Source organism: Hakea prostrata, chromosome 11 (assembly GCF_041222555.1).
Source record: "Hakea prostrata isolate BN-2017 chromosome 11, UWA_Hpros_2, whole genome shotgun sequence".
Taxonomy (NCBI): Eukaryota; Viridiplantae; Streptophyta; class Magnoliopsida; order Proteales; family Proteaceae; genus Hakea; species Hakea prostrata.
In genome coordinates this window covers 25,692,334-25,716,448 of record NC_142610.1, presented here as the reverse complement: position 1 = coordinate 25,716,448, position 24,115 = coordinate 25,692,334, and the positions used below count along the sequence as shown (strand labels likewise).

The 24,115-nt window shown below is 38.2% G+C and overlaps 3 protein-coding genes across 3 annotated transcripts; 1 reads left to right on the top strand and 2 right to left on the bottom strand.

Moving 5' to 3' along the window:
* Positions 1 to 1,926: 1,926 nt before the first annotated feature.
* Positions 1,927 to 15,961, top strand: MYB4R1 (myb domain protein 4r1). Its single transcript, XM_089139582.1, has 11 exons — positions 1,927 to 2,541; positions 4,826 to 5,325; positions 8,585 to 8,787; positions 8,866 to 9,036; positions 11,171 to 11,488; positions 11,792 to 11,950; positions 12,040 to 12,189; positions 12,405 to 12,611; positions 12,794 to 14,430; positions 14,606 to 15,014; positions 15,112 to 15,961. Exons 1-9 carry the CDS (start codon positions 2,031 to 2,033, stop codon positions 14,412 to 14,414), a joined length of 3,840 nt encoding a protein of 1,279 aa, XP_088995708.1. The 5' UTR covers positions 1,927 to 2,030; the 3' UTR covers positions 14,415 to 14,430; positions 14,606 to 15,014; positions 15,112 to 15,961.
* Positions 15,962 to 16,078: 117 nt separating this feature from the next.
* LOC149001149 (Tetratricopeptide repeat (TPR)-like superfamily protein) lies at positions 16,079 to 18,385 on the bottom strand. The gene has a single exon (XM_089139583.1). It carries the CDS (start codon positions 18,285 to 18,287, stop codon positions 16,578 to 16,580), a length of 1,710 nt encoding a protein of 569 aa, XP_088995709.1. The 5' UTR covers positions 18,288 to 18,385; the 3' UTR covers positions 16,079 to 16,577.
* Positions 18,386 to 18,806: 421 nt separating this feature from the next.
* LOC149001148 (Core-2/I-branching beta-1,6-N-acetylglucosaminyltransferase family protein) lies at positions 18,807 to 23,625 on the bottom strand. The gene is made up of 4 exons (XM_089140633.1): positions 22,679 to 23,625; positions 20,244 to 20,319; positions 20,044 to 20,159; positions 18,807 to 19,951 (listed from the first exon to the last, which is right to left on the bottom strand). Exons 1-4 carry the CDS (start codon positions 23,175 to 23,177, stop codon positions 19,437 to 19,439), a joined length of 1,206 nt encoding a protein of 401 aa, XP_088996759.1. The 5' UTR covers positions 23,178 to 23,625; the 3' UTR covers positions 18,807 to 19,436.
* Between the last annotated feature and the right edge of the window lie 490 nt (positions 23,626 to 24,115).

Here is a 24,115-nt window from a genome sequence, read left to right as displayed (position 1 = left end):
ATTCCTACCGTTAAATTTTGGCTAGCTGGCTCCGCACTCTAGAGAGGCCGAAACAGTGTCAAGCCGCATCGAACCCATGGTTCATGAGCCCATCTGGAGTCTGGACCACCACCCCGTGGGGAGCAATGCTTTTTTTTTCACACGTATTGTGTAGGGTTCATGCCTAAATATTGATAAAATAATTCAAAATCGAAACTCCTAGTGGGAGTCTAAATCATCTCCTTGTCATTTCCTTCAAAGTAGATGGAAAAATTTTGAAAAAATAAATCCATAAAAATCCTGAAGTATGCATTATTTGGTTTAATGGGGGTGTAAAAGTTGACATATACTTTCTTAAGTTAATGAAGCTTGTCTGCTAATATAGCGTGTCACTTTTTCCACCTCATCAATTTTCAAAGTTTCACATATTTAATGAGATTTGTGAGAAAAAAATGAGAAAAACAACAAAAATGTAACTCATATTTAAGATTTGTTCACAAAATTATTTCATTTCATTTCCTTTTTCTCTCCTGTTCTCCCACCCTACTACATTTATGTCTCACAAATTTTTTTTTTTTTTTTTTTTTGTTAGGAGTAGAGTAGTCAATTACACACAATTGAATAGAAAACAATGAAGAAGGAGACGTGGATTTTACCCTAGTTCACCTTAATATAAGACTACGTCCAACATTAAATTTTTCACTATATTCTTCTAAAAAACAACTACATTCGATGTTTTGTTACAAGAGTCTGTCGACAACACAATATAAAGCATGAGCCATATTCAATATTTTTCCTGCCCCTTTTTTTCTACCCTACTTCTGCAAACAAATGGGAGTCATTTAATGGAATAGGATAAAAATCCTACTTCCCTAATTATGTGATGGGGTCCACCTAAAAGTGTTTGAGGAACATAGTTTTAGAAATAAAATCTCAATGGGTCCCATGTGGGCTCCACACCCTACTATGTAGTTCAAAAGTATCAGGGGAGAACAAATGGAGTTGACATGGAACTGATTTGGACTCTCCAATGGGAGTCATATGGATCCCATACAACATTATTGTGAACGAATGTTATTTGTGCCCGTCTAATAGAGAGGTGATCTAGACTTGTCCATGTGTCTCTCCACAATGAACCCTAGTGCAAACGAGTTATCCTGGACCTGACCTAGCCCATTCTAGTTCGGCTGGGACATGTAACCATTTGATAACAAGGAAAGAAAATTAATTTGAAATATTGTTATAACTATGAATTTTTTTTTTTTGAATAATAAAGCAGAATTTTATAAGCAAATCAATCATTAGTAATACATAACTAGTTGGATTAACATTGATATCTAAGTTGCTTTAAAGGCTATAGTATATGCTATGCTAATAAAGTGGTTTAAGAGGGTGGGGGATTTAAAGTTACAAAATAATACATGAACTTTAGTTAGAATGTCCACCAAAGATATCCTTAAGTGCAGTGGCCCATATTACTCTTTTAGGTTTTGGAATTAGGTTGACCACTTCAGGGATGTTGCACCAGATTTCTTTGATTGGTATATTTGTTGTTGTTGTTGTATTTTTACTTCGATCTTTCCCTAATTGTTACTATTGCTGCTTTCATTTTGTTGAGGTTTTGATCCGTTTTTGCTTTTATGTTGTTTATAAGTAGGATTTGATTTTGGAATTTCTCTCTCATCCATACCCCTGAAAAATAGCTTTATTTTTCTACCAAAAAAAAGAAAAAAGGAAAAATAAGATGATTTTGTTACGATACCCTAGAAAAGCTAGTGGATAATTTTGTAAATTTAAATCCTTCGCAAAATTACATTGTTGGCAGATCTTTTATAATAGCACCGTCATTTACAGGAGGGTAAAAGCGTCAGATTACAAAAAAATTCCCCCAATTTAAATTCGTATTCCAATGTTTCATATGTTTATGCATTTTTTGGTTAACCAGAATCGCTCCATACGCAACCGATATTAGGGAAGAGCTTCTTGAGACTTTTCCTAACGTCTATTAATTTTAAAAGAAAAAAGAGGAAAAAAGAATAGAAAGAAAGACGATGAGCAGCGACGCTGATGGCGATGATAGCTTCTATGGGAGTGACAAAGATGAATCAATGGATGAAGATATCGAAGCCCTAAAAAGGGCATGTATGTTGACAGGAACGAATGCCAACGAGATTGAAAACGTCGATTCTGAAGGCGACGAGAAAAGAATTGAAAGGAAGGAAGGTGAAGTTAGTCTCTACGGGAGTGACAAAGATGATTCGGGGGATGAAGATATGGAAACCCTAAAAAGGGCATGTAAGTTGACAGGAACGAATCCTGACGAGATCCAAGACGTCTCTGCTGTACATGCAGCTGCCTTCGATTCTGAAGGTGACGACAGTGGAAATGATGATATAGAAATATTTCGGAGCATACAACAGCGGTTCTTGCCTCAATCGAAAGGCGGAGTGCCTCTTTCTTTGAAACCTTTGTGCACTTTACCACCAGTTTCTGGTTCCGACGACGAAGAGGACTTTGAAACGCTCCGTGTGATACAGAGGCGCTTCACCAAGTACAACAGCGGTATGTGGTTCGGTTCTTGCTAATTCGTTACTGAATTATTGCAACTCTGAATGTTACAATAAGTACTTATGCAATTATTAAGCAAAAGAGGACATAGATTCAATTGTAGAGAGTAAGAAACGTAGATTCTGGATGATCTTTTCCTTTCTTTTGGCAGCATATTCTTATTCATTTTGTGTATAACTAATGGGAAAAGAGAATATTAAAGAAAAGCCACCCGAAAAAGAGTGATGGAAAATGGCAAAAAGCTGAAGAACCGGAAACAAGGCTTTTTATCAATTTTCAGCTTATCAAGTTTCATCTTTAAGATTTGTGAATAGATTGTTGGTTTCTTGTTGTTCAAAACATATAATTCCTACCAAATCCATCAATTAGTTTTAAGACTTGAAGGCTCCATTAGATGGGTTGAGTGGACTCGACTAGACTATATCTAACTTTCTGTACAGCCAATCAGTTTTTGCAGTCTGTTTCTGAAACTGGATCAAGTTAGTTGTCCCAAAATTTTCTCTTTACTGATCAGTTACTGGTTCCACAATTGCCATTTTTATACTATGTACATTCTCAAATGCATATTGAAGTACAAGGGAGGGTTGTTGCCTGGTATGATGGTAAAAGCGTAGGTTGCTAGCGTGAAATCTGAGGTCAACCACTTTTGGGAAAAATGCAGGAGGTTAGGGCCACCCTGATGTAGAGAAAGATATGAAGAAAGAAAGAGAACCTAAAACACTGTTCACATGAAGAATGTCTGGAAATTTCTTTTAGAAGATCTCATGGGCCCATCAAGTTTATCTTTTAGAAAGATCATTTTATTTCATCTAGGGAGTTTCTAATTATGGGTTTACTACTATTTTTGTTTTTAGGACTTTCTACTATATTGGTTGTAACTTGGAAACTACTTGGTAGTTAGCATTTTGCATTTTTTATTGTTCTTGTTGTGGGCTCAATCCATGAGTCTATGTAAATGCACTTATGGGCCTCCACATGTTTTATTGAATATAGTTATGTTGCTGAATTGCAATGCATTGTCATTAGCGAGGCTGAGAAGGGTGAGATGCGCAGGCTGGGATGGCCAAGATCGTTGTTTTAGATAGCCAACTTCTCTTGTCTCTATTAAGACACCTCCCCCCCCCCCCCCCCCAACCCCTCTTTTCATTTGTTTTCCCCCCTGTCTTCATCTTTTCTACCTTTTGTCTTTTATTTGCCAATTAGTTTGGTGTTAGGATGCAACTCCTCATCAGTTATACAGTGGAGTGGTCCTTAGTTGAAGTAACTTCTACGCTGCACTCTCCTAGGACCCTGCAAAAGCTGGTTTGGCATGCGAACAGCACTTATATGCTGAGACGTATGGAAAGTTAGGAATATTGATATCCTTGAATAATGTGGTTTCTCACCTTTTATTGTACTCAATTTTTTCCTGGTCCTAGATAGATTATTTTCTTTTGATAGGAACCCGCGAATCGATACCTGGAATAATAAGATTTGATTGCTAGAATATTATGGATGAACGCTTAGATAAGAAAATAACAAAGAGAAACTAGTTACAATGGTGCTAGTCATCCCCACAACACACTCTGTCCCTCAGCCATAGGCTGCCCAAAACCATACGCAAAATAACCCATGACTTTTCCTCACACCTTTTATTTATAAATCACCAACCAACACTAATCCTCTCTCCCCCTCCATGTGGCATGATCCCAGGGCCCTAACACCTTTTTCGTTTTTCTGTGAAAAATAAATAAATTGTGCTCTTACATTAGAAGGAAAATAAAAGCTGGTTACGATATCCAGCGGTGAAATACTAAGACAAGTAGCAACATAGCTAGGTCACCTGTAAAGAGGAAAATCATGAAGCCTCAATAATGTGTTCTTTTTTGGAATTGATTGGCTTTTGGTCATTGTTGTAGAATGCTTGATGATGCTTTGTTTTGCCATGTGTTAGTGTTGTGGAAAGAATGTACCTTTAGAACGTTAATTGATGAACTTCACTTTAGCTAATTTTTTGCTTTTTGGTTCTTCTTCCTTCTTAGTTTGATGATATGACTTTTCAATCCTGCTGTAAGATTGTTTGCATGATTTTTTTCTTTCTTTCCTTCGCTGAGTAGATCTGTCTCTACTCAACCAGTTATTATTTATTTCTCCTGCTAATAGATACATGTTCACAATGTTTTTAAAAGTTCCTTTAGTGTTGATATGATTTTCTTTTTTTGCATTGTAATTATCTGATCATTGCAATCAAGGGTGTCCAAAGATCTACCAGTGATTTTATTTTTACATTGAGATGCAGATGCACTGAAGAAGAAGGATTCAACTTTTGAACGTTACTCTAATAGTAGCTTAACATCAGAGCAGGATACTCACAATATTTTGTTGGAAAATGTTACGTGTGCCTGTAAAGACGATGAAAAAAATCATAGTGCCTATGAGCATTCAGAATCTGTTGGTGATGGAGATTCAAGGAGTCAGCCATTGGGCATTGAGTGGCATCAACCAGTTGATCACATGTTATCTTCCATACCGCCAAAATATTCTAGCTTCCCTGCATCTGCAAAGGTATTTATTGACGCCATTAAGAAGAACAGGTCATGTCAGAGATTTATTAGGAGCAAGCTGATAAAGTTGGAGGCACTGATTGAAGAGAACAGAAAACTGTTGGAACGTATCAAAGTTTTCAAGGATTTTCAGTCTTCATGCAAAAAAAGAGCTGGGCGAGCTTTCTCACAAAAGATGGACCCTCGTGTCCAGTTAATTTCACTTTCAAAGTTTAAGAACTCTCAAGACTTAAAGGTAATATTTTTACTTAATTGGGGTTTGTCTGTTCCTTCACCTTTGACGTACAAGCAGTGTTTCAATGGTTCCATCAAACATTTTCTGCTCAAATGTGTCTGCAGTTTGCAGATTCTACCTTTTGGCATCCACTTTCTTAGTTACATATATTTACTGCATGCTTTTAGGAGTGAAAAATTATTGTGCAGGTTGGCATCATTTTCAGTCTGGATGGTGAATTAGTTATGTATTTATCATTTCTGGTGGCACACTGTATACTCTGTCTGTCTGTCTGTCTATCTATCTATCTATTTATCAATCTATATTTAAAGGTAACGCCTCTGTTTTTTCTACTTAAATAAATAGGAAGTGGTGAGAGAGATGATAAGAAGATTTTGGAACATCAATTTGAAAGAGATCAGGGAAGTAAGAGTTCATTTTGGCCATGGTACTCGTAAATGGATCCTGTGAAGTGTATAGATATTCATATTACAAATCAGCCTCGTTTGGTTATATTTCACCACCAAGGCATCTTGAAAATGAATCATATTTCATAAATATGATGTCTATAATCTATCTATGGTGATGTATGGAATATAATACTGGAGTGTTGGAGTACTTGTACTAATTATCAAAGCATGAAGAACCCAAGTATTTCTTGATTCATGGAATTGAATATGGTTCCCAAATAACATGAGATGTAAAAGGTAGGTTCAATGTCTTCTTGTCATTTCTCTCTAGGCTTCCTTTTTCTTTAACTAAAAAAAAGGATGAGATACCTTTATTGTGTGTCTGTGTGTTGGAATATGGACCTGAAATCAAGCTCACTCCAGGATCTTCTCTCTTGAAAACCAGCATTTTCTAAGGTGTAAGTGTATTCAGGTGAAGGGTTTTGGGTGGATTTAGGGTATACAAGGGTTTGACGAGGTTCTAGTAGGATCCGGCCAGGCTTAGAGTTGATGGACTTTAGGTTTTAAAGCTTGGGACCTTGCTGCAACTATGGTTTCAGAACTGAAATTGAGAGTTTTATTGAACTGTAGGATTCGGCTAGGGTAGAAGTAATACTGCTTTTACTATTTTATAATATCAGATTTGGTTCTAAAGGCCTAGGGTTTCAAAATTAGGTGTCCTACTCTTGAGGTGGCGGCTGGAGTTAGTGTTGAAGGGGAAGGTAGAGAGTATGTAGGAGAAGCTAATACTAAAGGGGTTTGAAGTTTGGTTAAGGGTGTGGGAGTTATAGAAGTTTTAGTAAGACTAGGGTTTAGGGTTTCTAGAGGTTCGAGATGAAGTGCAGGAATTTTTAAAACCTAATTGAGGAAGGCTTACTGGTGAAACTAAGGGTAGGGATAGGGGTGTTAGGAAGGGTGCAACCCTTTTGGGAGTGGAAGGGGTTTTGGGATCCTTTTGGTTACCAAATGATTTTTGCATTTTGACCCAAAATGATTTTTAATACTGGTTTTTGAAAACTGGTTAAAAAAAAAAAAAAATGAAAGCCATACCAAAGAGAGCCTAAGTATGACTGTTACTTGACTAAAGACTCTAACTCAAATGAGGATTCCATCATATCTCACTCTAGAAGGATCCAATTGGGAATCCAATAGTAGATATAGTCTCCACAAGAAATAGGACAATATTAGAGGACCCCCTCACAAACTAGGAATCCTACTCTAACGGCAATAACTTGCAAAATAATGACTCAATTCCAGAACTAAAAATATATCTAGAGTCCTACTAACATGTTGGACCCAATGACACCCTAACTTGGAGTCAAATTTTACCAACAATGACCAAAATGCTTCTGGTGGATTTAGGGGCCGTGGGGTTTGGGGGAGTAACCCTAGGCCCTATGCTGCCCCTGGAAATAATTGACATCAGAGTGTGTGTGTGTGGTGAATTATCAAACAGATCAATAAATGAGGCCCAATTTATTGAGTTTGGCTAATCAAATAAGAAGAGCTAAATTCACAGCTAATAGTCAGAAACCAACTGCTTCCCTGGCGTCTCAGAAGACCATTGGGTGCTGCACACTAGCTCCTATGCCATTCATCTTCAAATGTATCTGCCTGTTCTTTCATCGATCATGGCTTTTGATCGTTTTAGCACTACCGGAAATCGTATGATTTAGGTTGATTCGTGACAGTCATACTGTGTCCAGCTTTATGGTATGTCAGGCTTCTAGTGAGTATATATATTGTGGAGATGTGTATTGTTGCTCTCTGCTTGGCATTCTTACACCTAGATGCTAGATTGCATTGTTATGTCCAAATGTGTGTCTGAAAATTGTTCTTAACATCAACCACGGAACTCTTTTCTATGTAAATGCACTTTGCTTATTTAATATATCCTTGGTCTCCATCTCATCTCCTGTTTGAACTTATCGCTTTTTATAACTCTGATGATTTTGCTGGCTGTTGAATGGATTAATTTGTGGCTGAACTCCAATTGGATGGTATTACAAGATCACCTAGAGTCATGCATCTCATGTGCTCGAAATGTTTATGTAAATGGACATAATTGCATGTTTTTGCTTCCAAATCATTTTCTTTATGTGCAACTTTGAGATTTTTCTAAGGAATGACAGGAAAACGTGAAGAGTGCTGCACTTACTGTGCTGGGGGTGGGGGTGGAATATTGGATGTGAACAACAGTTTGGGGATATAATTCTTTGTTTGTGGGGGTGTAATTACAGGATACTAGCTGTGCATCCATTCAACCCATCCCATTCTTATCTGGATCAAGTATCTGTATTGCCATGTAGTTCTGCACACTTATCCTAAGCCTAGGTATACAACCTTCAATTTGATACTTAGATTCCAATTATATTAGCCGCAAAGGTTCTTATGTAGTTAGGTAGTAATCTTGTAGTGCTTGCCATCTAAGTGAACTGGCTAAAGAGCTTGACATTTTTATTGGACCGATTATCTTTTATTCTTTTCAGTCTTACCTGTGGTTCTTATCTAATTTTTCTTTAGGTATATGAGATGTATAGAAGTCACCGGTGCTACTTGATGCATTCTATGCTAGATCAACTCCTGTCTTAGCTGCATGCGCATGAATGTGGCTACATTTTTCTGGCTAATATGATATCTTATGCTGATCAATTTTCCTTTACATTCTGCTTTTGCTGAGCCTGTTTGTCGCTGTGTTTGTCTCTTTCTAGCTTCAAATGTTGCATTGTGCATGTTAGATAGTGTTATACTGGTCATGATGTAATTTGATATTTCATAGATTATTTCTATGCTATGGGGCTGTATCAATGATGAATTTTCGGCATATGCAGGCTAATGGTAAGAAGACTTCTGCCTTATCTTATGGGCCAGTTGAAAATTCACACGTTCAGTTCTATAGAACAGTTGTGACAACATTGTTTCCACTTTCCCTGCGTCGGCAACCATGGTCCCAGGTCGAGAAGGAGAATCTTGCAAAGGGAATAAAGCAACAAATTCAAGAAATGTTGTTTAATAAATCGTTGGTGTTGTATAGGTAAGTTCAATAATGAAAGTTTCTCATGATAAAGTTGGTCCTTCAGCATAAGTTATCTGATGCATGTTTCCTTGACAGTGGTTCAGAAGGATCTTCTGGAGCTTCAGATGCTGTTGATAGCATCATTGCTTCGATCACAGATCTTGAATTAAACCCTGAAAATTTAAGATCATTTCTGCCTAAGATTGATTGGCAGAGATTGGCTTCCATGCATTTTACGGGTCGGTCTGCTGCTGAAAGTGAAGCAAGGTAACCATCTGACCACAGTGAACCATCTTCATTTTATGTATTTATTGCTTCTCTTATACACTGCTGTTATCCAGGCTACCATTTCCATTGCCATCACCATGGGTATTTATTAGTGAATGATCAGGTTTTGTGCTGAAGTTGTTACATTACTCCAAATTATGTAATTTCCCCCACATTTAGACACATCTTTGATATATTCCCTTTTCCTTTGCTAAAGATCTTTATGTTAGTATTTCTGGAATAGAAAAAAAGAGCTACTTTATTTCAAGTTTTTGTGAACTATCTAAAATTTTCTTCTGTTGCACTCTTATTCAAGTATCTATAGTAACACAACAGGTTTACTGATAAATATGCAGTTGTGAATCTCATGCATCTTAGCATAAAAGCACACTTTTATGAATGCAAAGCTGATGCAGTGGCTGTAGAGTGGTTGGACCAACATGACAGCCTTTGGAACCTAAACCTAATTCTAAACGGAACTGAACCAACTTGGGATTTTTGTCTACTAAGAAATGGTAATGACTTATTTGTTTTGGGCTTAATCTTGTAATTTTCATCTCATTTATTTCATTTTTAGTTTGGAATTAGATTATAAAGACATAGGAGAGTTTGGGTCCAAGCTAGCATTAGTTTTACAGACAATTTAGGCTCATCTGTTGAATGTACACATTGATCATCCAGATTTGAATAGAGAAGAGTTTGAATCTTTTGGTTGCAGGGTTGTGCATGGCTTGAATCAGACCTAGCCGACAGATGTGGCTTCTCGTCTTTCTCCTTACTCGACCACATCCCTGTCAGGTGTATCTCATCCTTCTCGTTCTTGCTTAGTTTCTTCTTTCGCTATTCTTCCATTCCCACTTCTGACATTGATTTCGGTCCGAAAGATAGTTTGGTTTCTTTCTATCACCCTTCTCTTAGTATCTGGACTCTGGGGGTTTGAATTGTTTCCATAAAACAAGTTGAATCTCAAAACCTCTTTTGCTGACTTCGTCCTTCTTGAGGAACCCCTCCTGTGAAACCAATCACTTACTGCAACTACTGCTGACTCCAAGTTTTACAAATTTTTAATCCAAGTACCCTGATTTCTGGAACAGTAGAGGTTTGGATTGATCCAGCAGCTAGATGTGCACAAATTTGGAGTTTCAGAGATGTTTGAGACAGATTGGTAGTGGCTGCAGATCAAGTTCCTCCCTTTGTGCTCATCTACCATGATTTCATTGGGTCAAAAATTTAAGAGAACCTTTGTTTGAGTTTTCTATTTACTTCGGTGGGCCATCATGAATCCAAAGAAGGTTTTCGAACACAGAGATTGCCTCAAAAGTAGCTCAAAATGTTGAAATATGTGAACATACATACATGTTTGTTCAAGATACAGAGGCATGTTGTTGCCAAAGGAAATTAAGATTGCCTTTCTAGTTTCTACACAGATATTTACTGGAATAAGTAAGCCAAGGAGGTTGAGAGGACACATTTGTTGAAGTCATCATCAATAAAGCTTTCATGGATTATATGCTAGTACAAATTTTCTATTCTTTTTAATATATTTATGGTATTGATTATCGCGTTATACTGTTGAGAGGACACAAATTCCCTTTTCTCCTGTTTGTATGTTGACAGTGCCTTGTAAATTGAATTAGCTATAAGCAGTATAATAAAGTAACTGGTGTAAACGGTGAATTAATTGAACCTTCAAGAGTTTTTTACTTAATGAAACTATGGACCCCCGGGGGGGGGGGTGAAACCTTACAAATATCAGAACTGGGGGGCGCATTTAAAAAACTCAATCTTCAAATATCAATTCAACTATTATGTGTTCCTTTCTCCCTGTTTCTCCTCATCTCCCCCTCTCTTAAACTCCAACCCCCCCCCCAAAAAAAAAAAAAAAAAAAAATCCCTCGTAGCTTCCAAACAAAGGACTCATTGACAGTCTTAAGTGCATACCCTCCTGGAGCAGTTTTGTCCTCTCATACTAGTCTTTTTCTGCTTTATGAATTAGCTTGTCCTTGGTAAATGGTCATCTTTGAAATCCTTCCTTCATTCCCCTTACACCCGTCCCCCCCCTTGAACCATAATTTCCATGTAATTTGTAGTTGTAATTTGTTATTTGTGGATGACCATTTAATTTCTTGTGCAGGTGGTTGAACATTGAAGATCCTCTGATCAATCATAATGTATGGACCAAATATGAGGATAAGAAGCTTTTGCATCTTCTCCAGGAAAGGGGGACACCTTATAACTGGATTGATATTGCAGCTAGATTGGAATCCAACAGAACTCCATTTCAGTGTTTGTCTCGTTATCAACGGAGCCTTAACAATCACATTATGAAAAGAGAATGGACACCCGATGAGGATGCTCAACTTTGTGCTGCAGTAGATGCTCTTGGTGAGGGTAATTGGCAATTAATTGCTTCTACTTTAGAAGGACGGACTGGTACTCAGTGCTCTAATAGGTGAGTAGCATTTGCCATTGTATAACTATTTTAATCTTAACATGGGTTTCTCAAAGCATAAGTTTCACTGTCTTGTCCGTTTTAAAGAAGGGGTTGTGAAGTTCTTTGACAGAATGTTGATCGGATCATGGATTGAAATTTCTAGTTTGGATAAAGTTTCTAAGCTTAATTTCATCAAAGTTCAATGTACTTTTTAGTCCCTAATTCAATTTTCCCATTTGAAGTAACAAAAATCCAGACGCTTTGGATTTGTGTTGATAATGCCAAAATAAATCTGTGCATCTCATGTGAACTTTGATGCAGATGGAGGAAAACGTTGCATCCCTCCCGGAAGATAGTGGGTAGGTGGACTGTGGATGAAGACAAACGCTTGAAAGTTGCTGTGATACTATTTGGGCCCAAATCCTGGTCAGAAATTGCAAAATTTGTACCAGGTCGAACTCAAGTTCAATGTAGAGAAAGGTATTAGAATGATCTTGGTTATATGTAAGCCTAACCTTTTTTTAATATATTTCATTGACTTATTTTGAGATGTTTGAGTATGGTTGCAGATGGGTCAATGTTCTAGATCCATCCTTGAATCTAGGTGAATGGACTGAAGAAGAGGACAGTAAGTTGGAAGAAGCAATTAAGGAGCATGGATATTGCTGGTCTAAGATTGCAGCAGCTTTACCTCCACGAACTGATAGTCAATGCAGGAGGTATTTTTTTCTTCTTCTTTTTTTCCCCCTTTGATAGTCTCTGTTGTTTGTCTCCGAATATAGCATGAATGGTCAGATAATGAAACTTTGCTTTTATGTCTGTTTGTCTAGTGAAGTAATAAGTCAATGTTGCATAGTGTGAACCGGTAAGCATGCTCAATATCTTAAACTTCCTGTCATGTTTAATTCTTGCGTGTACATGTCTTTGACTCCAGGAGGTGGAAGGTTCTGTTTCCTCATGAAGTTCCCTTGCTCCAAGCAGCTAAGAAGATACAAAAAGCTGCTCTTATTTCCAATTTTGTTGATCGGGAGTCAGAGCGACCTGAACTTGGTGCTGGTGATTTTCTTGCATTACCAGCTGGAAATTCTATTCCTGACACAGAGAAAGCAAACAGTAATGGCAAGGAAAAGAAAAGTTTAAGGTATTTTCTCAAGGCATTTTAATTTTCATTGGTTTACATATGACACTTTGATTTTATGTGTAATAAATTAAAATTTGGGTGGGCATTTTTGCCTAGAAAAATTCTACTGAATCCAGCTTGGTTAGTTTTCCTATGCATGTCAATGTTTTTTTTTTTTAAACCTCCGCTTCTTGACATTGCAGTGAAATTCCAAAGAGTAAGCCCAAGAAATCAAGAACCAAGGCTCAAATTTATCCTGAAGAAACTTTTAGTCCGACAAACTGTGATGATGCGGAAATGATTGGTGGTGATGATACCTCCTTAAAGAAGATAAAAACACCCAAGTTACCTTCAAAGAGGAAAAGATCTACCAAATTGGCGCAGGACCATCAAGATCATTCATCTTCTCCCAAAGATTCTACTTGCATGAGGGCAATGAAGGCTGTAGGTGGTCATGATACTACAGAGGAGAAAAAGACACGTAAGTCTCTTCCACGGAGTAAAAGAACTGCTGAACCTGCTCTAAAAGCGTTAATTTATCCTGAAGAAACTTTTAGTCCAACAAACTCTGATGGTGCGGAAAAAATTGGTGGTGATGATACCTCCTCAAAGAAGAGAAAAGCACCCAAGTTACCTTCAAAGAGGAAGAAATCTGCCAAATTGGTGCAGGACCACCAAGAGCATTCATCATCTCCCAAAGACTCTACTTGCATGAGGGCAGTGGAGGCTGTAGGTTCCCATGATACTACAAATGATAAAAAGACATGTAAGTCTCTTCCAAGGAGTAAAAGAACTGCCAAACCTGCTCCAGACCACTTGTCTGTTTTCTTGTCTGCTGAAGACATGACAACTTTGAGGGAAAGAAATGCTGATGATGTTGACACTTCAGGTATGGGTTATGGTAATTCAGAGAATACAAATGGTACTGAAACAATTGGTAGTGATGATACCTCATTAAAGAAGAGAGAAACACATAAGTTGCTTTCAAAGGGGAAGAAATCTGCTAAGAGGAAACATGCCAATTCTATACAGGATAGCCATAATCTTGATAGTAACAATTTTGGGACTCACGTTATGGAGGATTACAACCCAAAGAAAAAAAGGCATAGTACAGTAAAAGCATGTTCACCGAGCACAAAATGCGCTGAAATTACTCAAGGTAAGTGGGATCTTACTGGAAATAATGTTGAGATCAATGGTGGGGGTGATGCCAATTCAAAGAACAGAGAAAATCATAGACATCTAACTGGTGACCATGTTGAGATCATTGCTGGAGATAGTTGTAAGTCAATGAATGGCAAGGCTTCTTTATGTTGTTCAAAGACAGGTACATATATCAACCGAAGAGAGGCCCACCGAGTTCATGCTCCACCTTCGGAACATTTAACATCGTTACAGGTAGCTGTAGTTGAGAATGTTGAAGCCATTGCTGAGGATACCGTTGTGAACTTCCTCTCAAATAGGCATGGTTCACACTCAAAGAAAGGTAAATGTGTTGCAGCACAAAAGGATCTCCATGATCTTTCACTGTCTTCGGGACAGCTAACTTTAGATGTCAATGACACTTCCTCAAAAGTGGAGTCAAGAATTGCTGCTGTTCCTGAAGAGGATGGGTCTGAAAAGTTGACTGAAGAGAGCCCTTGTTTTGATTTACCTTCACTATATAATACTGAAAAAGCTCCTTCTGCCTGCATCACTGAAGTTGGTGCAGCTATTCCTGAAAAAGATAATGTTCAACAGGGAGATCATACTTCCACTTCAAGACGGAGTCATCGCGCGAGGTTCCCCCCTGGATATCTTCGATCAACAGACTGGGAAACTTGAGTTTTGTTTTCCTTGGGTTGGTATTTGGCCTTCACCGTTAGTTTTGTTTGTTTCACTTCGGTTCTTCCCTTGACCAGCCTGCTCTGCAGTTGTGTTTATTTTCTTTTCCATTTTATTATTCTTCCATCACCCGAAAAGTTATCTTGGACAAACACTTGATGAGCACGAGGTGCTCTTTCTTCTGTGTTCAGCAAACTTGTACTGTGCCAGAAATCGACTCCAAGATCCTTCATTTCCTTTGCGACAATCAACTCTGGATACAGTTAAAACATCTCTGGGGTCCAGAACAGCTGATGTTCCTGAAAATGATAGGCTTCAGAACTCAACTAAAGCATCGTTAGGGGGTGTCAGAAGCAATGGGTGGAGATGACACAACTCTTGCTTCTCTGTTGCATTACACAACAACTATGCAATATAGCTACCGCTTCTCCAGGAAGAACTAGCAAGGATGTCTCAGTTCTGTTTCCTGAGAAAGAGGAATCTGTCTGACTAGATGATGCTATCTCACATGTTATTTCATAGAGGAGCTGTCCAATCTAGTTCTGGAATTCAGAAAGCAGTGGAAACTGACTATTACAAATCCTGACCATGCTATGTTAGGTGAGTCCATAGATCCACAGCAGCCTGGTGATTCTTTGCAAGGCCTCTGCGGAGCCCTCTTTTCAATAATTATTTCACCATTCTTCTGTTGTGCCAGGGACAAAGAACCTCAACCGCTTGGTGTGAAGAAGATGCGTCTTTTCACCAAACGAAAAAAAGGGAGGTGTGTCTGCAGATGCAATATAATCAAGTTCAAAAGATACCTGCTATAGTAAAGTAGCTAAAATATCTATCATCTGCAAATGTGGTATCAAGTTGTCCCAAGGATATCCAAAAGTATCGTAGCTGCTGGCAATTACTCAGAAGTGACGGTCACTCCACATGTATCAGGATAAATAAACGAGATGAGGATAGATCTGAAAAGTGATGGAAATAATGAAGGAATGGTTCATCCTGATGCAAGTTGTTAGCAGTTATTATTTTTTCTTCCATTTTTTATTCTTTATTCTTTTCAGGTGGGTGATTTGGTTTATACAGAAAGGCTACTCTCTTGTAGGATTACAGTGCCATGAATTGAGCAAAGGGTGCTAACATGCTGATAAGCTGGCATGTCTTGGTATTTTTTATGTGTTACCTGCAAAGGGAAGAGTTTTGGATTTGTAACAAGAAAGTTTTTGACTTATTTTTTTGTAACAGAATTTTGACTTTCTTGGTTGGTAGAATAGGATCTTTGTATTGTACTTTGTAATTTGCAATAATTTTTTAATGACACAGGTTATTAATTGTTTCCAATGTCATCAAGAGTTTCATGGCTTATATTTTATTCTAAAGCAGTTTACTTCGGAGAGTGTTTGTTTAAGCAGGAAGAACTGAAAAGTAGAGAATCTGATAAACCAAACGAAGAGCCTCAACGAATAACAAAGAAGCCGTACAAGCTTGATATATTCTCCTTGGCATTCTATTTTTCACCATGGTTTCAATCTGTCTGAGAGTTAAGAATGAATGCAGGATCCAAACAACCACTTGTTTATTTTTAGCCGGTAAGTTGTTTTTGATTGTGCAAATTTCCACCTCTACCGCTTGACTTCCCATAGTCTTTGCACTAGTGCTTCATATATATTTTGCTAATCATATTTTCAACAGAGCTGCAGACGATCATGATACTTGGTTATCTTTGAATCATGAATGGAAGAATAATCAAATGAATCTCAGAGGTGGCTAAACAGATTTTGCCCTCAACACAATGAAGCTTTTAGCACACAACTGAAACAAAATGAGATGCAGCTAACTTCAAACATCCATCTAAAGAATGGTGACACTTCAATCAACTTGATGATACCATCATTCCAAAGACTTCGGTTTTTCATTCAAAGGTTCTATAAATATAGCTACAAGGGGAAGTTTCAGAGAAAAATATTTTCTTAAGAGATGGAGGTCAATCTTGGTGTGCAGTCATGGAAGTAGAGCTGATTGAATCCAACAGAACCATGTTGCTTTTACCCTTTTCTTTTCTTTTCTTCTGTGCAGCTAGGTTTCACCTGGGTATGTCCTACCAAGTAGGAGAAGATGCAAAGTAAGATACCATTCTGAAGGATGCCACCATCAATTCTCTTCTTAAGAGTTCTAAACAACCAAAGGCCTTTTCCTCAATGTTTCAAGCTTCTTCCATAAAACAAAGGCAGTATCCTTCCGCCCATCTTCTATAAGAGCTTCCTTCAATTTACTGTACATCTGACCAGAAGGCCTGATACCCAAATCTAACATCTCTTGAAAATATTTGCAGGCATCATCTAACTTATTCTCATCACAGAGGCCCTTAATCAAAACTGAAAACATATGCATACCAGGAAGTAATCCCTTGGACTTCATCTGATTCCACACCCTTTCAGCCATGTCAGTCCGCTCCTCATCACAGAACATCTTTACTATTACTGAGTAAATGTTCAAACTTGGTTCACAACCATACTCAGTGCCCATTCTTTCAAAAAGTGAGAATGCTTCTTTAGTTCTCCCAGACTTTATCAGATGGTGAAGAATTATCTCGAATGTCCGAGCACTCGGACCAACCCCACATTGCCTCATTTCATTAACTACTCTATATGCATCAAACATTCGCGAAGAATTACAATAAGCACCAACAACTGCATTATAAGTTGGTTCTTCCAGTTTGAATTCAGTGGCCTTGGATTGCTCAAAGAATTCTATCGCTTCATTCAACCTCTTCTCAGCACCTAATCCATTGACAAGAGTACAATAAATGTGAGGAGTCGGCTTCAAGTTCTTTGTTTTCATCTCATGGAACAGATCAATTGCTTCATCATATTTCCTCAGCTTACAGAAAGCATTAATGATAATCCCATAGGTTACCATGTCAGGTTTCAACCCTTCATCCTTCATCTCCTTATATACTTCTTGCAGCTTGACTTCATTTTGTTCTTGGCCCCAACCTTCCAAGAGAATCGTGTAAGTCCTAAGGTCGGGTGTAAATCTTCTCTTATTCATTTCATCGAACAACTCCTGTGCTTTCTTAACGTGCCTAGATTTGCTTATGGTATCCAAGTATCGGTTAAAATCAGATAATTCTGGTGTCAGGCCGAACATCTCCATCTTTTCGAAAGTCTCAATGGCTTCCTTAATCTTCCTAGCCCTAGCATATCTACGGATAATAAGAGCAAATGTGTCTTTGGTCAGTAAGCCCTTTCTCTTCATGGTATTGACCAAATCCCAAATCAATTTGAACTGTTTAATTTTGCCCAAAGCATCGATAAGGGCATTGTAAATCTCAGTCGTATGCTTGAAGCCTTCTTGCTTCTCCGCCCATCCGAAGAACGACAGTGCCACCACCCCTGCATTGCTGAGTTTCTTAAGGACTTCCTGAACTAGGGTTGGGGAGACCTTGACCCCCGATCGATTAAGCGAGGACTCAATGCCGGTAATCCCAGAATGAGTGGAGAGCAACTTACAGATTTTATCAATGCTTTCAATAGTTCGATCATCAACGGTATTTGGATTATCATCAAGGTTGATTTCAGTAAAAGTTTGAGTTACAAAGAAGCCACCATGGATCAATCTACAGCAACCCAAACATGAAGAAGGAAAAGGCATGTAGAAGGGGCTTTCATGACTTGAAATTGGAATGTGAGTGAAATTGGAATTCTTGTTAGGCTCTACTGAATCATAACTAGAACTGAGAGGATCCAATTGGAGACTAGAGCTAACAGACAAGGAGGGACTTAGAAGAACATCCTTCGTCGTCTTCCTTGATGACAAAGAAAGACCAGCTTCGAATTCTGCTCGTTTTGAAAGACGATTGGAGAATCGAGTGAAACCCATTTGAGAAGAGAGAAGAAATTCCGAACAACAGTCTTGTTTGAGAGAACACAAGTTTTGAATAGGTACTTCTGAAGTTCTGATATTTTTTTTTTGGGTATTAAGTAAGGAAGTTTTTCAACATCACCCCCTAATTTATCCATAATATTAATGACACCTCTTGAGTTATTCAATTTATCAGACAGAGCCACCATTACAAACACCATCACCCACATCCTATCCTAAGTTTAAAAACACTATTGATCATGAACATTCCTCAAACTTTATGAAAATTTATGATTGGGAGAGGAAGTAAAGCAAAATAAAAAACGAGTCAAACATGAATTTTTCATTTAATCATTTTAAAATATTTAATTTGCCAAATTTTTTTTTTTTTTTTTTTTTGAAATACTTAATTTGCTTACAGCATTAACCTGTGATTTCCCACTGACAGAAAATATCTTTAATATATTTTTAACTTATAGAAGGTATGATTGATACATGGACAACTCAATGAGTGGCACTAATTTTAAAGATAACTCGGAAGGTGGCATTAAAATTTTTCCCTTAGTTTAGTATATAAAGACCAAGTTGCCCTTCATACCAGACTCCAGATTTCTTGCTTTCCTATTTTTGGCCTCTTTTTTCAACCTCTCTTATGATCTATTTGCTTATATTCGAGCTATGCTTGTACTTGGCAAATTGTCACCTTTATATTGGAATAACACAGACAATGGCATGCATTCTGAAGAAGTTCACCTATTGCCACTGTTATTATCGAAGTGGCAGCTTCAATTGCTAATGTTGTGGCCAATACTTTTAAGTAGTAATCAATTCACCAAAGAAGAGAAGGGGGTGGGATCAATAGGTACATAATGTTCCCAATGAACCATGAATGGGAAGACAATAATAGTTCCCACATATAATTTTTTTTCCTTCAAATTTTAAGGTTGTCATGGCTCAGCACCTAAACATGGATACCGATTACAAGTAAAAGGTACAATGGAATACATGTAATCTCCCAAAATTTGGAATACATGTATGTACTCTTCTAAATTCTAATGTACCTCAATGGGAGTAGTCTCTTTGCCAGTGAATGCATCGCGAAACTCTGGACGCAAGGGCAGTTTGCATCACATGATGTTCCACAACAATTTTCTGCCTAGTTTGGCATCACTTGCATGATCTTGATTGTGAACTCCAGTCATCAATAAGACCTGTTAATACCTCCCTAAATCTCTCTGCTTGTGGTCCAGGCTTCACAATATTGACATCACCCCACTCTGAGCATGGATCCATCCACCAGTGCCTCTTGGTGCTGCACCATGCCCCCACAGCAGCACGATTGGAACCACGCCTTAAGATCTTATCATCAATTATGTCCAGCACCGGGTCATCCATGTGAAACTGTCTTGCAAAGGCAGCCCCGCTTTGCACCATCAAATCATAGTCTGTAACATTGAGATAGTGAGGTTCCATCTTAGGGGGATTGTCCCAGATCATGTATCTTAGATCACTGTTGACCGTTGTGTTTTGGAACTCTGGTGAATTGCAAACTACAGAATGGAAATATCCTTCTTGGGATAATAATACATTTGTAAAGTACATAAGAAGAGTACGGGGAAGATTATCCCAACCGATAACACAGAATTCCAAGAAGGCTCGACTCAGAATAACCCATGGAGAACCTGTTGATGAAAAAGAAAGGCATTTCAGACAAAGTGAAATTCCAGGGGTCTTGCAGTCAGACTTGTATAATGATAAAAAGAACTGTTAATACCTGTAAAAAATTTGAAAGCATCAGGTGTTGGCCGCTTCTGTGTAGCTTGAAAGATTTGAGTTCTCCTAGCCAAGTAAATACCTGGGTCAACCACGATTGGTTGGACCCTCTGGAACCTTGAAGAACATGGATTGTTAATACCAAATCATGGAATTATAGAAGGCAAAAGAAAAAGAAAAGGAAAGAAAATTATAGCCTACTCTTTCCAGCCAAGGTCACTGGTATGATCAATGAAATTGAGTTCCCTCTTCACTGTGGAGAATACATGGGACAAGTCTGCATGCAAGCAGGAGAAAAAGATAAAGCCAAACAAACCATAATTTTTGAAAGAGAAAGTATGGCAACAAATAAGTTTCAGAGACAAGAAATTAACTAAGATTATTAGATAGGATGTTGACAAACCAGTGCATAACAGATCAGCAGGAGATATAAAGGCATATTAGAGGACATTTAAAATTCCTAAGACAATAGAATCACGAAACAACCAGGCACCTAGCTGTAGCCAACACAGGTCTGGGTATCCAACAAAGACCAAACATTTGAACTGTACAGTCAACTCTAATCTGGCCAATACATGACTAACTCCAAGTCCAAGTCCAAGTCCAAGTCACTTGGAACATATCGCACCGTGGCAGGTAAGGCTTTAAAACTATAACACATGGTAGGCCAGCTAATGCAAGTTCAATCATGCTTCAGGTAAGTAGGATTATTTTGAGGTGTAATGGTATGTGGAATCTCCAAAAAAATGTAACTTTAACAGCTTGCTTACTTCTTACTGAAAGAACACATTAAAATTTCATCCAGATCTTTCTTTCCTAGCGTCTTTAACAGCCATTAAGCTGCTCCGATCAATTAAAAAAGTAGTAGCCTCGCTGATTCCATTCAGCAAGTTTACATCATCATGGTGCTTGGTGATCACACTACTCAATGTTGAGGAGTGCCGAGTTCAATGGAAGTCTCATTTATCCTTCATCTGATAAGGTAAATCTTTCCTCAATTTTGCACCTTCAGGAAAAGTTCTCCATATGGTTACTTTGTCAACAAGATAACCACCAGATTTCCCTGAGCTTATTTGCAACCAGATGGGCTTGGTCCATGTAAATATGTAAATGATTTAAAAGTCAGTAAAGATACATTGGTAACTAGAACTGATGGAGAACAGACACAATCAGATGGGTCCAGTCTAAGTAGGAAAAGAAATGATTTAAGAGTTGATAGAATTATGAAGGACCTATGAAGACTAGTGGAGCTAATATACTGCTGTGGTTAATATGCCAAACTGACCCCAATTAAGCTGACAAAAGTACATCTAATCCTATAGTTTCCCTGAGATTTTATAGTAGTTTCAGCTTTGTATGGCATCTGAGACAGAGATGTAGAGTCAATTGTAGGTAGGGAAAAGGAATTCTGCACCACAATCCAGATCTCATCACTGAACCAAAATGGGTTTCCTCAATTTGAACTTCTACAGCAACCCACAATTACAGGACATCAACACAATATAGCAAAGAAGCCCTAAAGATTCAACAGGGACATCCTAAAAAAACTTAACATAAAGCGTATTAATGTTTAAAGAGTAAAAGAACAGCCCATGAGTCATTGCAACAGTGTCTTGCAGTAATGTCTAAGTTAACAAGCCAGTTGGCAAAACAAACAAAACTCCACCATAAAGAAGTCTTCAAATCCATGTATCCCTATACAAAATTATCATAATCCGAGTCTTCTAGTGTCTAAAAGAATCTTTCTTTGCCCCTCATTACTCCCAGCATCCTACATGGCATCAAGTGATCGCATGTTGGCAATCAACATCTTCTTCAATCTCTATGTCTTCACTTACAGACCCTACAACCTGAACGGAGTCAGCACTCTGTGTGTAACATACTATATCAACTACTTACCATTATCCCCCAAATCACCACAGCCTTCCTACTGATTGTGTTTGTTGCTCTGGACACCATCACCACGTTTCCTTTTTCTTTTCAAGTTTTCTTTTAAAGAAAGGAAATTCCATGCACATGTTTCCTAATAGAATATGCTGTCCCCTTGAACACTGTCAAGTGCTATTGTAACAAATAAATCCCCTAAATTCTGTTGAGTGCCACTGCTAAAATAGTGAAGAGAATTAATATCTACATAAAAGAAGAACCTTCATTAGATGAAAAGCCAAATGTTAAGAATGCCAAATTCACTTCAACCATATATTCTCAGTCAATCAAGACTTCAACATTTGCAAAATAAGTACATATGAACAACTGGACCAACTAAAATTCCAACCTAAATTACATAAGAAGAGAAGAACGAATTCCCCAAAAGAAAGAAACCAATCACGAGATTGGAACTCTCCATTTTGAATAAAACTAGACAACAAAAAAGGGTCTCTGACTTATCTTCAGAAAGTAGTAAATATAGTATTTAGCATCACTGTCAGCAAGCATGAAAATGACTCAATGAATAAGTCAATTTCCGGACAACCAACGATTTCCGTTTCCAAATTCAAAAGCAAAAAGAAGGGGAAAAGACAAGACCCTGTACGCATAAAATCAATATCAACAAGAAGGGATGAAGTAAATCCATGGATCTCAACTTCAGTAACCACAATACTAATCTAACATAAGAGAAATATTGAAAATCGTACCGTCCTGAGTAAGAAGCGGATAATCCATCGCACTTAAAGTGATGAACCAATCCCAACCGCTTTCTACCCTCAAAAGAATAGCAGCAGCACGAAGCGTAGCAGCAATGTTCGACGATCCCATGTAAGTAACAGGATCTGGTTTACCTAGAACATCCACATTCCCAAAAGCGCGTATGGCTGGAATAGCACGGACTGCTTCCGCCAGCCTCTGTCGTTCTTCATTTGAAGCATCGGGTCCAAGATGGAGAAGATAACGGTTACGAGGGTGATAAACCGCAAGCAACAATCGAAAGATCTGATCTTTATGCCCTCTCCCTCCAGAGATGTAATAAGCAAAAGCAGGAGGGTAATTAGTACCATACCGAACATTAGAAGGGAACGACCTACGTGAACTGAAAGCGGAGGATGCACTGAAACCAGACATTGCAGAGAGAAAAAGAAGTGCAGAAACGAAAGTGGCAGAGAAGAGTGTGAAGAGCCATTTCTTCTCAGCTGCCATTGGGGTCCAATTTGCCGCAAGGTCATCGAATTAGGGCCACTGTTATTGAGAATTGCATCTGCTGACGTTACAGATTAACGAAATCTCAGATCTCTGCGTGCTACCCTTTTTTCCCTGATTAAACTTCAGAGGGTAGCCGTTGAAGTGAAGCTCCTACTATGGAGAGTTGAATTTGCAGGAAATTCAGCCAAAGGAAAATCCGAATTGCAGGGATCACAAAATCAGAGAATCGTCCAATAATGGTGCCGAGCAATGAAAAGACTATAAAGATTAGGGTTAGGGTTTCGCCGTTTAAAGGAGTTTGAATCGCTGGATGGATTCACCTATCTTTTCTGGGTTGCGGGGAACATATACAGATGTTCACAGTATTTGCTTTAGATTGTCTCTCTGTGTATATCACGCTCCTTTTTCCTACTGTTGTTCAGACAGGCATTGAAAGTGAGTACGGAACTCCGTACGAAAAATAGTGGTGGCCAACGACGGTCGACTCGAGCTGGTCTAAACACGAAACAACCCGATTCGACCAATTAATGGTCCCTAATAATTGAGTCTGGACTCTATTTCATCGTAATTCTCTATCACACATTTAGGAAGGGGCTTATCTCTAAATAGTGATAATATATATCAAAGTTGGACTTCTCTTCTAAACTTGTGGTGAAATTATGTGAAGAGAGTACAATCCTCAACCCACGAGGGTGGACCTGAACTGGTTAAGGGTTGGCACTATGATCCCTTGAGTTCAAATGATATCTTTGGAGCTTATCTTGCAATCCAATGCCTTAGGAATGTAATCACTCCATTATTCCATGATTTATTTTATGCGGTTAGTTCCTATCATATGCCTCATTGAACAAGTACATGATCTAAACTCAATTCAAAATTAAAATTTGAAGTGTTCAAATATTCTTAAACACAACTCACCTTGATAGTAAAAATCT